The sequence below is a fragment of the Rhyacophila brunnea genome, unplaced genomic scaffold, assembly GCF_057557595.1.
Source record: "Rhyacophila brunnea isolate RB1 unplaced genomic scaffold, BYU_Rbru_1.0 scaffold_4, whole genome shotgun sequence".
In the NCBI taxonomy this organism is placed as follows: Eukaryota; Metazoa; Arthropoda; class Insecta; order Trichoptera; family Rhyacophilidae; genus Rhyacophila; species Rhyacophila brunnea.
In genome coordinates, this window is record NW_028233068.1 from 53,256,325 (window position 1) to 53,275,673 (window position 19,349).

General features: G+C 33.5%; 1 protein-coding gene across 2 annotated transcripts in view; it reads right to left on the bottom strand.

Annotated features, from left to right (window-relative positions):
* Window positions 1-9,488: 9,488 nt before the first annotated feature.
* The window catches only part of Abcd1 (ATP binding cassette subfamily D), a 143,605-nt gene continuing 133,744 nt past the window's right edge, over window positions 9,489-19,349 (bottom strand). The window contains exons 5-14 of one of the 2 annotated variants that reach the window (XM_085954524.1): window positions 17,291-17,430; window positions 15,775-15,947; window positions 15,190-15,364; window positions 14,231-14,340; window positions 13,947-14,127; window positions 13,009-13,162; window positions 11,942-12,121; window positions 11,055-11,285; window positions 10,769-10,894; window positions 9,489-9,925 (exon numbers count right to left, since the gene is read on the bottom strand). In XM_085954524.1, the coding sequence (XP_085810650.1) occupies window positions 9,838-9,925; window positions 10,769-10,894; window positions 11,055-11,285; window positions 11,942-12,121; window positions 13,009-13,162; window positions 13,947-14,127; window positions 14,231-14,340; window positions 15,190-15,364; window positions 15,775-15,947; window positions 17,291-17,430 (1,558 nt within the window). In that variant the 3' untranslated portion in view covers window positions 9,489-9,837. The remainder of the gene's footprint in view (window positions 9,926-10,768; window positions 10,895-11,054; window positions 11,286-11,941; window positions 12,122-13,008; window positions 13,163-13,946; window positions 14,128-14,230; window positions 14,341-15,189; window positions 15,365-15,774; window positions 15,948-17,290; window positions 17,431-19,349) is intronic. The other variant, XM_085954525.1, reaches the window with a different exon arrangement.

A 19,349-nucleotide genomic window follows, 5' to 3' on the forward strand; every position in this document is an offset into this window, starting at 1 on the left:
AAAATGTTTTAACTATTTTTTATGTTTTTGTTAATAAATTTAATAACTATTAGAAGATTGTGGTGTTGAAATGAGGCATTCTCGCGTAGGAAACAATTCTTATTATTTTTTAAATTTACTATTATATTGTTATATAAAAATATAGTATTGAAGAACGGCATTATAATAACTTGTAATATTCCAACATTAGTTGTAATCATTAAAATATATTATTTTTTCCACAACTTTATGGCTTATTATTTTTTCACCAGTAACAAATGGATTAAGAAAAAATGTTGTATTTTTGAGTATTTCCATGATGGCAACACTGAGAAATATTCCCTGATGCCATCCGCTCAGGTGAATACTCAAAAAAGACGAGATTGAAACTCCAGTATTTAGCTAATGTATTTCGCTGGCGGCAGGACTGGAATCTCTGTTTCAAAATGTCCGTATGAACACTCGAGTCCGTGAGGGGACAGCCCTCGGTGATTGAGGTAATTTCGAAAAGACGCTTTACGTGGCTGGGACATGTGTTTCAGATGCCACCAGAGTGTGCGACACATCGTACCCTTGTGGCACAGCCTCAAGGGTACCGTCGCCGTGGCCGGCTCTCCCTCACATGTTCTACGTACTGCAGGTCTGTCATGGCGGGAGGCGCGAGTGTTGGTGATGGACCGAGGGAAGTGGCGTGAATTTGTGTTTGCCCTATGCTGTAATGCTGGGGCGTGACAGGGTGATAGAAGAAACTGCTGTACCTACCTATTTAAAAAAATATCACTCTCTAAAGCTATTACTGATTTAGAAACATGACCATCAGGTATAAAATATCATTAACAACATCGAAACTCATTAGATCACTGTCTTGAGGGCAGGATAATGTGACATAATCATTACCACCATTTGTTTCTGTTGATTGAACATTGTACCATTCAAACCAACAGATGCACATAAACCCTGCAGATTAGAATAGGGTAAAACACTACTACTGTTTTCTAATACCATTTAAAATTATAATTGTTGTAAATAACACTAAGGTAAATCAAATAAATCGTGCACACAGAAAAATAACCTCACTTTTTCAAATGGTTCAAAGGTTTTAACCATTTTTATACATTTTATGCCGAGTATGTACATGTACGTGGAACCCCGATCTACCGTTCTTGCATAAATCGTTTTCCCCCACGGATCGTTCATTTTTGAAAGTCCTGCCATACACCCATAAGAACTGTTAAATAATCCCTCATTAACCGTTCCACGATTTATCGTTTTCCTCGATCTATCATCTAAATCAGTGCTCCGCACCCAGTGTGCCGCGAGACGATGCTAGGTGTGCCGCGGAGCATTGCTTCCAAAAAAAAACACAAATAATTTTGTACATTATACAATACTTACTTAATAGCCAAATTTGTGTACATGGCTGGTAATAAATACATTTGAGCACCTGCATGAACTTAAATAAAACAATGCAAGGTCAGAATGAAAATATATTGACCTGATAAATTAGAAAGATTTAAGACAAGGATCTCTACAAATGTACCTAAGGACCTACCAGACCACCAATGAAAACAAGCAATTAATTTTGGATCCGTCTCAAAAACATCTAACTTTCCTTCAAAAGAAATTTCATCATTACTTTCATACAATCAATACAACTGGATTCGAAACCCTTTTGCAACCAATGCTAAAATTCTATAGAACCTCTTATGGTATTTTCTGGATTTCGGTTAATAAAGAATATCCTCGTATTTCTGAAAGGCTACCAAACTAACTAAGTAAGGCTAAAAACTTGTACGATCATTGAAACAAGCTATTTATTGATAATACCAATACATGGGAATAATAATGTACATTTGGTTCTTCGTCGTGTATTATGTTTATTTAATTATTAATCATATAAGTAAGTATGTAACCCCCAAGGCCCAAGCTCAGGGGGGGTGGTGTGGCAGCTCAAGCAGATAAGTGAGATAACACAAATTACAAATTTGCTCTATTTGCAAAAAAAGTCGCCTGCGGCGCTGTTTTACTTCGCTAACATTAATATTTTAACACATACGATTGTGGGATACAATTTATTATTCTTCTTCTTCTTCGATGGCGCTACAGCTCAAGTCGAGCCCTGGCCTCCTCCACCGCTGTCCTCCAGCCGGAACGGTCCTCCGCACGTCTTTTCCAGTTCCTGATTATTAGTATCTGGTTGGCATCTTTTGTAACATTATCACCCCATCGTGTGCGTGGCTTTCCCACTGGCCTTTTCCCTCCTGGGTTTCCTTCGAGGATCTTCTTCGGTATCCGTGACTCAGGCATGCGCTGGACATGGCCTGCCCAGTTTAGCCTCTGGAGTTTTATGAAGTTGGAGAGTTTTGAATCTTGGTATAAGCGGTATAGTTCCGTGTTGTACCTAATTCTCCACTCCCCACCATCATTCATGGGTCCGTATATCCGCCTAAGGATCTTTCTCTCAAAGCAATCCACCATTTCAGCTGCTTTCACATTTAGCGTCCATGACTCGCACCCGTATGCAACGACTGCGTATGACGGTTTTATAGAGCCGTGTCTTAGTTTTTCTGTGGACATTTCTGGATTTGAATATGGGCAGCAATGAGAAGTACGATTTATTTGCAGCGGTTATTCGGGCTTTTATTTCTTCCAGTTCCTCGTTCTCTTTTGTTATATTGGAACCCAGGTATGTGAACCGGTTGACAACCTCAAATTGATGTTTTCCAAAACTGGAACTTTGGCCCAGCCTACTCTGATTTTGTCGGCTTTGTACCATAACTTTAGTTTTGTTTTCATTTACTCCTAAGCCAATCTCTAGTGCGGCCCTTTGGAGGTGGTCAAATTCTTTCTTCACAAACAATTTATTATTATTGTGCCAATTGTCGACAAATAATTATTGTTCACCCGGCAACTAACTGTAGTTCAAGTGAATGAATTAATAAATACAAAAAATAGCTAAACATAGAATCAATACGATTTATTTTACTTCGAACATCATTTGAAAAACGCTATTTTAAAGTATCACACTGTCTTTAACCTTAGCGATAGGTAGGGGGGGGCGCCGAAGATTCTGGTCTGGGGTCCATGTTTTGGTGTATAAATTGTTTTACGTTTGGTGTGCCGCGGAATTTTGGAAAGACCACTTGTGTGCCGTGGGTGAGAAAAGGTTGCGGAGTACTGATCAAAATATTATGATCCCGTCACAAATATTATCCCGATTGACCGTTTTTGTTGAATATTTTTTATTTCGCTCTCGTAGAATTGTTTATGATTACAGACTATTACAGACCTTTGAGTCGAGTCGCTTTGTTTGCACAGGTCGGTCGACGCTCAGGCTTGCCTCGCATCTCGTATCACAAAGTTTTATAAGTCGCAAGTTTAAATGCCCCCCATGAAGAAAACTAGAACTCTAGCCGAGAAACTGAAAATAATTCAAGACGTCGAAAAAATCCAGGAGAAAAAGGTTTTTTTTTTTAATATATCCCGCATTTATCGTTTTTTTCTACGGTCCCTTGAAAATCGTAGAATCGGGTTTTCACTGTACATAATATAGTTTTCAGTTGAATACAATCTAATTTAGGCATCTCATACAGAATAATTAATAATAAATGGTTAGAATCACAAAAAAACAAGAAAAAAGCTAAACTAGAACTGTCAATCTGCTTCAAGATCAGATACGAGGTGTCAATCATATTATTCGTAATAATATTATCTATGGTGTCAATTATCATAGAGTTGGAGCGGACCCTTTTTTGAGTTGCTCCGCTCCGAGACCTAATACTTGCTCCGGCTCCGCTCCGGGTAAAAAGTTTTAATAAGTATTATATTATGTATAAGTATAAATGTTAAAAAAATTAAAAATAGGTAGTTTTAAAATAATCGTCATTTTCATATTAATTCTATTAAACAAAATTCTGACAGCAAATCGTTTCTCATTATTTGCTCCTTCTGTTAAAAAAGTGAGGTTATTTATCACTCGGCAGTGTTGCCATATTTCAAATAATTCCAGTGATGCAAAGTGTCAAAATATACTATTATCATTGGATTTTAGGACGAAAATTTAATAATAAAAAAAACATCCGAAGTAGTGGAGCACTACAAATTTTAGGTGCTCCGGGTAAAATCCCATTGCTCCAGTGCTCCGTGCTACTGCTCCGAGCTCCGCTCCAATGCTCTGTCAATTATAGATCAATATTGTGAAGTTGCAGTTATTTCCCAACGGTGTTGATACGAGGAGATTTTTAACACAGTACGAGGTTCCTAACATTAGATGGAGAAAAAAAATACGAAAAGTTTGATGTGTAAAACGTTCATTTGTCAAAAGTGATAATACCTACGAGGTGTCAATGTTAGACCATCGATAATATTGTGTTCATATCTGACAAATTTAAATGAATATAACAGTAAAAAATATTCATAAATAAATACTTGCAGTTCTACTGAAACATTTCGCGGCCGCCCACAGAAGCCCTGCGGACCCCTAGGAGGCAGTGACTTTTAAGTTTGGGAAGCACTAGTCTAGAGCAGTGGTATTGAAAGTGCGTCATGAGCAATTCTCAGGACCTGTTCATGGTCACAACGATAGAATCATATGCTTCAGCGTGTGTTTTCTTCAGTAGATAAAGGTGCTTTTAAATAATCAGTTTTGCTGTCCGATCAGTCAAGCTGACTTGTAAATGCAAAACTGAAACGGACGACTGAAGCCGAAACAGAAACGAGACAGGATGGGTTTTCCATCAGTTATCCAGTTATCATATCCATTTTTAGTTTCCAGTTAAATTGACTTGCAAATTTACTATGTTGTCGTATTTTTCACTACTTTTCTAATTTCAATTGAAATATTATTATTTCTTCAAATATAGGTACTGGATTATACCAACCAATATGTTAAGAAAGTTATTATAAAAATATTATTCATTTTTAGTGGATAAAAAACACATAAATATATATCGCCGTTTCCCAACTGAACTGTCTACTGAGACTGAACAGATAACTAAATAGTCATAGTAAGATAGTCTAACTAAATACACCACCATTTCAAACTGAATGGACCAAAATGGACAACAAAACTGACATCTAAAAGGACATTAACACAATGTAGACTGCTCTTCCTTATCACTATGGTGACCATTTTTATCCTTTTATTTAAGTGCGGTGATCTTTTGATTTTTTATTTCAAAAAAACCACATTTTTTGTCCTTTAGTGATAAAATGAAAAAAATTGAAAACTACTGTTCCAGTAGGATGAAAAAATCAATCAAAGAATAAAATTATTTTCAAGTTTTTATTTGATATATTTTGCATACAATGGTAAAAATATATTTTCAATGGACAGAAATCTTAGGTAGAGTTGAGAAATCTAGAAACGGAAGTCATAAAAAAGATACTGCTTATATTATTATGTATCACCGAAATGTGAGATGATCAGACCAGTCGTAGGTCGTAAAGTGTTTAAAAATTCTTGTAAGGTAAGGCAACACTATTGCTTTGATTTATAAGACATCCTGTTGAATCTCTATGTTATATTTCATAATAGGATTTCATTAAAATTATTTTTGTTTCATTAATACTTCCCGTATCATAATAACAAAGTGAATTCATCTGCTACCCAATCTATTAGTGTTTACTTTAGTATAGACTTATTTTGATATGCATAACTTTACCACCCTATGTAATAAATAGTAAATAACTATATAACAAAAATCACAGGAATCTGTCAAATATATTAATTAATGTTTTCATAGATACTAGATTGAAGGTAATAAAATATTATATTATCTTATAGGAATTAAGAGTAAAATTGTTATCAATACCAATTAGAAATTGAATAGGAATTAATATTAACTTTCAAATATTAATTGTTGAGAAAATAGAAAATATTTGGATAAGTATAAATATCAGATTGAAACAACAAAATTTAGGTATAGAAGTTAGTAAGAGAAAAATTTATAAATAGATTCCTAATATCATATTTTCAATTTCAAAGATACTTGAGTTTTTTTTTTTTTTTGGTAAAGATTTCTAATTAATTTTAGACTTTGTGATTGAATAATTATATATTTTTATGCACTACTATTTATTTACTTACCCTGTTTTGCAAATTTTTTGGTGATTTTTTTTTATTATTTGTGTCTTTGCACTTTTGAAGGCAATTTATTAAGTTAAAAGGTAAGTTATCTTCACCATGCTATAGAATTAATAATACTTACTAAATTAAATCGGTCATGTCGTACATTTGACAATACAAGTTCCTTACATCATGATGATGCATCATTAGTTTTTCATGTTTGAAAAATAAAACACTACTCACAATGAGTTATACATCCACTTTTTAAACAGTTCAAATTACAGACGAATAAGTTCATGATGATAAATTAATGAATTCGTGCTATGAATACAAATTATAATAATATCGTCACTGTTCTGGCAGAAGACACTAATTCGAAAAAATTACATATTGAGTTAGTTATACCAAAATGTTCCTTATTTCAAACTTTGCCGTCTGGAAACCTTCTTAATAAATAAACAGTCTTTATTTTAAAGTCATCCTTTTTACGATTACTTAATAAACTCACATGATAGACCATTTCAAACATTTTAACAATTTAAAAGTCAAATTACTCATAACTAGTATTCTCCAGTTAGTGTGTTCTGCCAGAACAGAGACGATATGTAAGTATGATAAATAAAAAAAATACATATATAAATTGTCAATTATTTATTACAAAATAAACAAACTCATTTCTTTCCCAAAAAAAAACAATAATAATATGTACATTGCCATCATGACATCAATTAGCTACTTAAAATAGACAAATAATAATAATATATTCTCATAAAATATATACCTAGTACACATTGCACATTAAATGTGTCTTCGGTAAAAAAATTAAAGCCCAAATTATAAAATAGATAATAAAAAATATCGCCATTATGAAAATGTTCTCCATAAATAAAACAAATAAAAATAATGTCAAGAGTTACATTACATTTTTACTAAACAAACAAAAATATTTTTTGGACACATAATTTATATTATATCTACATAATATTACATTGTATGCAGATATTTAAGGTTTTGACTTTGTAAATTGGCGAGTAAATATTAAATTCTTTGAATCCAAACAAACCACAATATAATTCTTAAATTATTATTTATTATTTAGTGAAGAAAATGTAGTGGCAGGATGCATTTCGTAACTGAGGGAGTCTTAAAATTAAAATAATCAGTTCATAATTAAATCCACATTATTCTTTACATTGCAAACATAAATAATTCTCTGAAGGTACCACAACCGAAACAATTCAATAAGATTTAAGAAATAAATCAAAAAATATCACCATTTTTTCTCAATCAGTTCTCTCAAATTATCCAAGGCATTGCCACACTTGGTCATTTTTCATTATTTACGCTCAATATGATTACATATTACATAATAAAACATTAGTTATTTTTACTGGTGTATGTGTTTCAGGTTTATATTGAAAAAAGTTAATTTTTTTGGGTTAAAATATTGTTATCCACATAAGATAGTACATATACATTTCGCGAGCCTAATACTACAAGGTTCTAAGTGTTCGTCCTTGAAAAAACACTTAGAACCTTGAAGTTCTCCACTTGCGATTTTCATAATGGGAATATAGAATAAACTATTTTCAATCATTAAAATGAAATGTGCATGTTATACGAGACATTTTGCACATTGTTGACTATGTATAGGTATTTTGTAGTCAGCAAAAGCAATGCTGATCAAACAAGTGTTATTAAAAAAAAACCCCTTGGTCCAGCCAAAAGGAACAACAAATAGATTTAAAAAAATCCCCTGTCTCTAAATAGAAAATAATGATATATAAAAGAACATATTATACAAAAATTGTATTTGGTATTGCTCCAAAGTTGCGTGAAGAATTTTAAATTAAAATACTGCATCCCTTGATAAGTAATCACAATTATCAATAGCCTCTGATATGATTATATTATCGTTATACTATTCAAGGTATTGGGTGTATGGAAAGTAGCGATTTATTGTTAGCAAAGTGACATGCAAAAATAAAATAATTGACAAAAATACAATACAGAATACTCACAGAAAATAAACAATACAATTTTCGATAATTCATTCCTTCAGAGAAATACAAAAATATGTTGTAATAATAATGATTATATTATGTAATATTATATTAAAAGGGAAAAGGAATCAAAATAATTTTTACTAGGTGTCCAATATTGTTTAAAAAATGGTGCCAGTATAAAAATATAACAGTTGGCACTGTTACTAAAATAATATAAGTATTTTTTCTGAGAGAATTAATTGTAAGACATTATGCATTTTCACATCACAGAGATTTTTATAAAACCGTATTGAAATAATTACATAGGTATCTTTAAAAGTCCAATTGTCCAATCCAATTACTGTTATGAATAATTTTTCATTTACAAGATCCAATCTAATAGTGATTTGTAAACATGGCACTTCCAATGTCATGGTAGACATGCCAGGCAAATTGCAATAATTATTAATGTATCAATGATCTAATTTCTAAGTGTATCAAAAACAAAACAGTATCATAAATAATTCAATATTATTGCAATGTAGTTGACACTAAATAAAACACACAATTACTGCTTTCATTTTCTTAATACATATTCAGTTGCAAGCTTTTTACATAGTTTAAAAAAATCTCTGAATGAAAATTATGTATAATAATGTATCAGCCATTTTTCGAAACAATAGTACATAATATGTAATATTATTAAGTTTTTTTTATTATTAATATTATATACTTAATATTATGTTTAATTAATTCATCAGATGTGCACTCGAAATGTTGTTTCTCACTGTAGCTTAATCTTAATTAAAACTATCCCAAAGTAACGTGGATCAATAGAACCAGTTCATAACGAGGTCCAATCTATGGATGAAAAAAATATTTTGTGGTAATTAAAATATAATGGTCAACGATATTTCCTTATCAAATAATAATGATATTATTAAAGTTGTTATTTGTTTAACAATAAGTCCATTTTTATTCAAATCACAATTTCTTAACAACCCTCTCAAAGAAAACACAGACCACACACTAATCAAACATTATTATATACCACATTATCGTAAAGTGTAGGTACTTATATAAATTTATATATATTATATATCTTTTAAAAATAATATCAATATAATGAAGCCTCTTTGTTCCGTATAGGATCAGGTTACGTTCCACAATAGAACTACATATTTCATATATTATTTTAAATGATAAAAAATGACTACATAATATGATTACTTTTATATGTATGAATTTTGACAAGACAATTTTAGTAAAGCATTTTAGGCTCGTACGTCGTCGAATATTCTAATTAATTCACATTCACAATTTTGTTCAACAGAAATCACATTAAACCATTATCTCATAATAAATTAAAAATAGTTAACACACACCACATGGAGCAGAAGTTTGGTTTCTGACCGGGTTTCTATTCCACTGGGTAAAATTCACATGTTAGTTTTTTTCACTCAATACATTATACATATTATTGTGTTAACAAATAATATTCTATTAATTCACCTCCGCATTGTAGAGATCCATTCACCAGTAGAAAAGGTAGTCTATTCAATATGAAGGCATATCGAAAAAATTCTTGATATAAAAATAATACAGCTGCTATAATATCATATTATATTATGAAATGTATAGTAACTTTAGACAGAATACAACTCGCACAAAGTATTAAATTTGTTAAAAAATCCATTATGAGACAACGGGCTAATAAAAAAATAATTTAGTCATAGCAACCCGCTAAGGTGTTACTATCATTATATATTACTATTGCTTAGACTGGCCGTCTATCACTTAAATTCACTACGCTTGTTTATCTTCGGGATGCGTCAGGGGTCTGTACGACCAATTGCCAACTCCGTCAAACTCCAAGATATGTTTGTGATATTTCCTGAAAGTTACAAAAAATATTAGAAAGAGCCAGTGGCGAAACTCATCACTAAGCGATTATTATTGTATTTAAAAAAAATTTAAACACTAGCATTTAACATAATATGAAAGTGCTAGAGACATGGTAGATTAATTATATAATAATTATGCTGTTTTTAATTATTACAACCAAACTGACAAATTACCATATAATACTATAGGTATTGTTTATAAAACTAGGTGTTATTGGTCAATAAATAAAATTTTGCATGAAAATACACCACCAAGTAGACAATAATCTATCAATGCTAATCCTTCATTTGCATCTAAGGGGACTGACAAAGCATACAATAAGAAACTGAATGATTCCTAATCAACCAATCTAAAGCACAATGCATACTGAAACAACACGACACGATCTCTGAAATTAATCTGACAAAGAAAGAGTGAATTTGTATTGGATAAATTAATCATCGCACGGCAACTATACGATCAAGTATAGCTTGAAAAGTGACTGGCACGGTAAAATTATATGGACACAAGCGACACTCATGCCGTATGCTTCCAAATCTGTTGCATGCAACAGCAGATGTTTTTTTCAACCAAAAGTGTTGCATCAATGTTATGGGCGGTGTTGTGTACATTAAGTTACATGTATTTTGTGAAAATCATCACATTGACAAATTGTAACTATTTTCCAGAAAAATAGAAAATATTTATTTTATTAAAAAAAATGATACCTACCTAATTTTATCATAAAAAAAATGTAATTGAAGAGGTGGTCAAATTTAATTTGACATTTTTGATTAATTGATACTATCACTAGACACACAATATGAATAAAAAAAAAGATGACAATGCTTACCATAAACTAGGTCTGTGAGTGATGGATAATAAGGTGATGCCTTCTTTGATTGCCGATTCGTAAAGTGTGATTTCTGTGTCCATTGACACAGCACTCGTGCATTCGTCGAGTAATGCATATACAGGCCTGAAAAATAAACAATCCATTATTAAAATACTATAAGTTAAAATATAATTCAAATGCAAAACAAAAATCAATATATTGTCACATTATCAGAGAGATACGTCATGTTGTAAGTAGACATTAAATCAATCGATAATATTGCATGAATTATAAAATGCCATACCTATGATAGAACAGCCTAGCCATGGCCATACGCTGTTTCTCTCCACCGGAGAGAGTGTTTCTCCAATCTCTGACAGCGTTCAGACCTTCCCGGGCCAACACATGTCCCAGTGAAACCAATGCGAGGATTCTCCTCACTCGAGTTTCTCCGTCGCTGCCGGTCGCCGCGAATTCCTCTCGGGTGGAAGGATAGATCACTTGGTCCAGCAACGTGCCGATTGACATGTAAGGTCTGAAATTAATCAAAATAAAATTATTATGTTTATCGTTCACATTCAAAGGGTTATTACACGAAAAGCAATTAAAAAAAAAACGGTGTGTGTACTTTTACGCCCGTTAGAAGTTATACTTCTTTGGCGTAACAAAACAAAAACAAAATTTACCTAGATTCTTCGACTAGCTCTTAATTATCTTGTTAAATTACACACTCAAGAAAAAGGACCGCTTATTGAAACGCCGTTGGTTTATTTCTATACACTTTAACTTATATTACTAAATTATATAATTATTTATTGTTGTTTTTATTTTTATAGTAACAACTGCCACTATGACGTTTAATAGTTTGTTTATGTAAGGAATTGCAAATGGCCGACAATAATAAATTCGCTGCCTAGGCAACGGAACAATTCTAAACTATAATATTATACTGTATAATCGTCACGATTGCAGTATCATACTGTGGTGTAAACGTAGTGCGTTCTCTGTTTCTGATAACCGAACAATCGGTGGTTCAAATCCAATCGAGTGCGTTTTTTTCATGTGAAAAAATAAATTATGTGTTACATGTCACACGCCAAAAATACACTCTGATCTGATTTTCCAAACACGCCTAAAGAAGTATAACTTCAAAAATTGAATTGAAATCAGATGGGCGTATGACCGACTCACCTCTGAGGAATATAGAAGAGCGTCGGTCTTTTATCACAGGAGTCTTGAAGAACAGTCTTGGTGACATCTGCCAGCGACTGTTGGTTATTTTGCTCGGTGCAGGAAGCACATTCGCAGTTGCGAGGGATCTTTAACTCCCCAGCGTACACTGGCCACAAGCCCGACACAATGCGGAACAGACTGGAAACAAATAACACATTTATTTTTAATATATATACCTATACAGTATACACAATACTCTACCAAATTCAATATTCATAAATTTTCAAAAAAAATATTCACTTTGTTTCCAGTTGCTAAAAAGAATCTAGTTTATCCTGCTTCGCCTGTCGGCTTACATTTAGTTCACTGTAGTTTGTAATTTTATTATATGTGAGCAAACGAGAAAGATCGTACGCCCATGATTCTATACATTATGACGATTCAAATGTCAACACATGTCAAAATAAGTGAAGGAAAAAAGATATTATGTATTAAAAATTGATTGCGATATAATGCATTTGCAACTGCCAACCTATATCTCATTTTTTGTCGATTTTTGGTTACTTGGTTAAAAAATAAAACCTACCACAAAATATACATTTAAATTTAAACACATATATAAATACATGAGTCGCTATAAATGCCTTTAGCTTTAGCACATATTAAAAGCTCATATCTTTAAATAAGAGTTTTTTTCCTCAATATGCCTTTCTCATACATACGTCAAGATGCGAGTTTACTGCAGTAATGTTTTAGAATTATTCAATATTGAATATTTTTGTGTCTGTACTATCATATCACGGCCAACGATTCAATGGCCGACAACTAATCACCATTATAAAATCTGGCCAGGACATTGTAGGATTTCACAACCATTTGTTAGTTTATTGAAATGTTTAGATTATAATGATGATACGGACAATAATAACAACGTTTCTAACGCGTTGTAAGGGAAAAATTACTATTGTGAATTACCATCAATCATTATCAAAATATATTTGTGTAGTTATTGTTTGACTTCATTAGACAATGCCCTATTTCATCAATTGGTAAACAAATAAATTACACAGCAACCTATAGCATACCTCGATTTTCCGCATCCATTTGGTCCAGTAATGATCAAGTGATGACCAGGTTCGATGTGTAGGTTCATCTTGCCGACCATCACGTCGCAGTTGGGAGTCACAATTGGAACGTCGATCAGGTCAATCGACAAGTCTTCAGTGTATGTAATCTTACCTACAAATACAACAACAATGATGATGACTGACTATAAACAAATAAAAGAAAATAAAATGACAATCTAATAAACCTACTGTTTGAGTTACTTAATGTCCTGTCCGACTTCTCCCCATGGCCTCACCTTATCATGGGCAGAGAGGAATGACTCGATGGACTTGAGGTGGATCAGTGCAATTCCGACATTAAACAGCTACTTAAGTGTCAAACAAAACTAAGACGAGCCGTATATACAATTTGAAGTTTGAGTGCACATCTTGCGCATTTAATCGGTGTCAACAGGAGCCACCATGTCTTCGAGGTCAGTGCAATTCCACAGTCTATCAGTCTATACCCACCCTCTTTCCCATGTGGTCGCAGTTACACCCCACCCGCTAATACAGTCCATTGCTTCCCTTCTAAATATTACGACCACCCGCTGACCGATCACTCACACCTCCTCGTGAAGACATCCACCCGCAGCCCGAGTGCTAAATTTCATGTTGTTAGTAAATACGACTGCTAGAATAGGGCTACATGTCTCTATCAGATGTATCACAAATATTGACCAGAGGCATCTATGATTTAGGTAAAGGATTAACCAACCAAAACTTTAGTGTTCTTGATGAATGTACATCAGATAAGATTTCAATTTGCTGATAGCGGAGAAAGAGAGAAAAGCAATTGACCTGACAAAAGATCTTTGGCTGAATGAGGCACACAGGCAACAGCAACCAATAACAAAATGACAATGTACTCATTGGATGGATAAGGTTCAAAACTAGTTTACACGACTGATATCTACCTTTGGCAATCGGCTGTCCGTTGATAAAATCAACTCTGAAGTCATCCTTCCCACTGATGCAGTTCATTTTGGGGGACGACTGATCGAGGGTGGATTTGACGTAGCGCCCTTGCGCTGCATCCTCAAACACTTGGAACATACTCGCCACCCGGTGAGTATAACCTGCAAGCGTCACGATTTCCTATTGACAGAAACAAAGTGTTTTACCAAATCATCCGAATATTCCTCTACAAAATGAAAACATATTAGAAAAATAATAAAATTAAAGCAATCACAGCAATTACCTTATAGCTAGACATGAGCCTTTCAACAGCATCTGCAGCAGAGTTGAGAAGGTTCCTCGAAGTAGTCAAATATTCAGATCTTTCACTGATCACTCCTTCTCTGTCGGACGCTATGACAAAACCAACAAATTTATATATTAACACAATGCAAAATGATAATATAAACTCTACAGGTTGGTTTATAAGTGATAGATTATTACCATCTCGGATGTCACACCATTATCAAGACTGTGTGACAACTAAAATGGCTATCGACCAAAGATGTTGAAAAAACCATGGAGATGGAACCTAAATGTATGAAATTGAAGCAAAAAATAGGACCATTGGTCCACTGACAAAGTTAGCTACAAGTGAATTCGGATTGCAGGTTCATTTGCAGAGACGTTCACACTACTGCTATGACATTCATTTGCCAATTTGCAGGTTGTATAAAACGATTTGTCACGATGACTAGATAAGATAAGCAGCCAATAAATACTACAGTTCAGTACATTATTGTTTTGTTGTAAAATCATATTTGTGTAAAACTGTTTATAGCTGCACTCGAGTAAGTAATCACAATGAACATAAAAATGGCCGCCATTGTGTATGTGAGCAAATCGGAATGAAAACTGAGTTTACCAACTTAAACCATGCTTCATGTGCTTGCAAAATGAATTCAACATGTCATAACAGAAATACGATAAGACTCATTCTATTTATAGTCCAAATTTTTTGCTATCAATTAATAAACCAACCAGCAGAATGTATATTATTTTATAAAATGTAACTCTACAATAATAACTGAATTAGTCATCTGAACACAATGTTTCAAAGCATATTTAGGTAAGTACCGTAACAAATAGTATACCGAATAAATATACTGAAGGCAGGAATAGATCATTTTACATGAAGTTTACTTCAGAAGTGTATACATAAAACACATCAAATCTAGTTTCTAACTCCAATTTCAAAATTACCTGAACTGGCTTTTCCCATCAAAATTGGCAAAGCGACCATAACCATTCCGGTACCGCTCCAAACGTACTTCATGAAGAACTGCTCCAGCATCACGAACCACAACTTCTGACCAAAGATCACGTTCATCTGACCCACCAGACCGTTGTACGCGCTGAATAATTCACGGAGCTCCACCTGAAGACAAGAGATACCTTTTTCATTATTAAACTACATTTTAATAAATATTTATAAGAAGGATTTTAAGAGCCAATCAAAGGGACACAGATTAATAATTTTGGCCCTCTTAATTTTGATTTTTCAATTAAAATGTTTTGCTAGCATTCATAGTCATTAATAACTAATCTTTTTTTTCAGATCCTAATCCTGATCTATGACTGAGTTTTTGTGTACCGCACTTACAATCAATCTTTTATCTTTTAACTCCCTTATTCACACGTAAAAGACAGAAATAACATTACAATCCAATTTTAAAAGAATTTTTCTAAGTAACTTATTAGTGACTTATTTGTGATAAAGTATGGCACTGCAATACTGATTGATGGTGAGTGCTTAAAATAAGTAAGTTAATAACAATGTGAAATTGCCTTGTGTCCTCCATAGAAGGCGATCTCTTCAGCGTGGGCGATGATCCTCGAGTGGATGTGTCGCAGGTAGCCGTGCCTTTGCGCCTCCTCGCTCACCAGCTGCCCGAACTTAGGACTGAGTATCCTCATTATGTTACCTGTTATGCCTACCACCGATACTGCAAATAGAGGACCTGCAAAATAATAGAACATACTGTAATACAAAATTTGCGTTATGAATTTTCTTTAGGCACCTACTGTTATTCCATGGTAGAAAGACATAATAGTTAAAAGCAACAACGTCATAATTATTAACATTGTTTTTGTTGAATAATTTAATTCATAGTAACTTTTCGACATTTATTAGATAGATCCTATTGGTAATTCAAATTTGCCTTGTAGGTATTGATGACAGTAATAATAATTGTTCTCTGGTCATAGCCAGGAATCAAATCCAATGTTGGTATGATTCTTCAGTAGGTTCATTTAAAACGGCTGAATTAATTCAACTCCCGTAGAATGTTGAAAATGAATGGTTTCAATAAAATTAATCTTCTTCTAAAATCTACATATTGTATCAAAAACACCTACTGGTTTTACAATTTATAGAATTTAGAGATTGGCTTTCATATGATTTTCACCTGAAATAACCAAAGACGTCGAATCTTCTTTCCGATGAGCATTTTGTGGTTTCCCCATAAAAGTCACTGAAGGAAGTTCCAGTTTGACGTAAGTGCTAATCTCATATGCAAAAAGGTATAGGGTACAGTAAAAACGAAACAATAATGCGGTCGGTCGATAGTGTGCGTGCGTATGGGCAGCCGATGACCGCGTATTCGTACGTATACGTACATATACAATCGACGAACCGCATCATTGTTTTGTTTTTACTGTACCTACTTCCACATTTAAGAGTTTGGAAGAAAATTAGTAGTCCCGGAGGCTCTCTGTTGCATTATTTTCATAATAAAATATATAGGTTTCATCTATATAGAAGGTTTTCTTCAATATTTTTGGAAACAACTTGAAAATGACCTATTTTTGTTACCTGTAATCCATCTGTCCAAAATTGTAATCTCTAGTATATGCCATTAACATCGATGTATTCTGAGGCTAGTTAAATTTATTTGCATAACTGTCGTCAAGCACAGAATATTCTTGCGTTAATGTATTTAATTAGTTTTCATATCTAAATATATAATTGTTATCATTAAAATATTTTTAGAAATAGCTGTAAACCTGTATTTTTGTAATGGTTTATAATGTCCGTCTACATCCTTGGGTATATGAAACGGATCTTGATCGTTATTAAATTATGTGGATTAAGGGCATAGAGTGTGACGCATTTAGAAAGAAGTTGTATAACTAAATGTTCAAAATACTGACATAACAATAATAGCGTCACTGCACAATTCTTCCTAAACATGTCGCACTCTTCTACAGCATATTGTATTTTAATTAATGTAATGTCTTTCCACCAAGTATTATTAGTTAAATAGCATAATTTTTAAAATAGCAATACGGAACGCATAATTACCAGCGATAATGTTGGCCTTCATTTTAAGGGAGAACCTCGCCATGGTGAGAGCGATGAGAAGGAGATCAAAGCAGGGCTTGGTCAGGTGGCTGTAGAGGTGGGCGCAAGACGAAGCAAATACGCATACATCGTCAGTCAGTCTGGAAACCAATATCTTTCATTCAATTTAACTTCCAGATATACCCAGATGTAGAGATGGCATATCGAAAGAAAAAGTATCAATAATCAGTACTTGGTACGGTATTGTATCAAAAGAAAGTATTGATACAGGAGAATTTTTTTAGGCCCTCCCAGTGTTACCATTTTATTTATGTTGACTAATGCTAGAAACTCAATATCATCATGTTACATGAGCTCACGATAAACTCGCGCTAAAGGCAAAAAGTCTACAACATTGTTTTACTTGGTATTTTAAAAAAATGATATACAAATATTTATTATGCTCTCATCCTGTAGCACATTTTGATCCGAATATGAATACAGTCGGACCTCGACTTATGAACGTTCGACTTTCGCACAATTCGCTATTTCGCACATTTCAAAAAAAATCGTTTTTTTAAAACGTCGCGCTGTGGGCCGTGGGTTTAAGATATCCCCTTCTCGCTCGCTCACAAGCAAGTGCATTTCTTGCGTCACTTGCATCCTGCTCGCAACCGTCACTTTGCTTGTGAGCTAGCTAGGATAGGTTTAGTCTTGCGCAGGAGCGCGTGCGGGCGTGTCATGTTGTGCGTTTTGCTAATTTTATTCATTTGAAATATTTCACCCTAAAAATTTATAAACATGAGTGAGAAACGGAAAAACTGCAGTGTTGATACGAACAAAAAGAAATCAAGGACTCATAAACTTCTCACGATCGAGGCAAAGATGGAAATTATTAGACGTTCTGATAGCGGCGAATCTTTTGCTTCAATTGGACGTTCGTATGATACTAACAGGTCTACGATATGTTCAATTTTGAAAAATAAAAATAAAATTAAGGAGTACGTTCAAAACTGTGGAAATATATCTTTAAAGATTGTTTCCAAAAGACACGGCATAGTTATGGAGGAAATGGAAAAATCTTTGTCATCATGGATCGATGACCAACATCAAAAAGATGTCCCTCTGAGTATTTCAATTATTCAAGCGAAGGCTCTTAGTTTTCACAAAGATTGGAAGGCTAGATTAAAAGAAGATTCTAACACGATTTCTCAAGCAAGTAACGGTTGGTTTAACAAGTTTAAAATGAGGTATTCTTTTCATAATATTAAATTCACTGGAGAATCGGCTGACGAAAATGAAATATATAATGAAAGTGAGGAAGAAGAAGCCGATAAAATCATCAAGACTTTAACAATGAAAAATATGAATGAAGCCTTCACACATCTTGACAAATTTTTAAATACGAGGGTGGGTTAATAATTCCTTAGAAAAAAGCATTAAAACAGTTTTTATTTTTGTATTTTTTTTTTATTTCTCAACATAATCTCCTTGGAGCTCAATACACTTGATTAGACGTTTCTCAATTTTTTTTAAACCGTCAGAAAAATAAGTTTTCGGAAGGTCCTCAAAATAAGCATTTGTCCGATCGATGACTTCTTCATTTGAAAAAAAACGTTGTCCACTTAGCCATTTTTTTAAGTTTGGGAAAAGGAAAAAGTCACTGGGGGCTAAATCTGGCGAATACGGTGGGTGGTCGACCAATTCGAACTTCAATTCTTCAATTTTAGCCATTGATCGTAAACATGTGTGAACACGGGCATTGTCCTGATGAAAGAGGATTTTTTTCCTGTTTAAATGAGGCCGTTTTTCTTCAATTTCGTTTTTTAGCTGGTCCAGTAAAGATGCATAATAATCCCCTGTTATTGTTTTTCCTTTTTCCAAATAGTCAACGAAAATAATTTCACGTGCATCCCAAAATACAGTAGCCATAACCTTACCAGCTGATTTTACGGTTTTCGCCTTCTTTGGACATGGTTTGCCTTCGCAATCCACTGCTTTGACTGTTCTTTCGTCTCGGGAGTATAGTGGTGTATCCATGTTTCATCTACAGTCACAAAGCGACGAAAAAATTCATCCG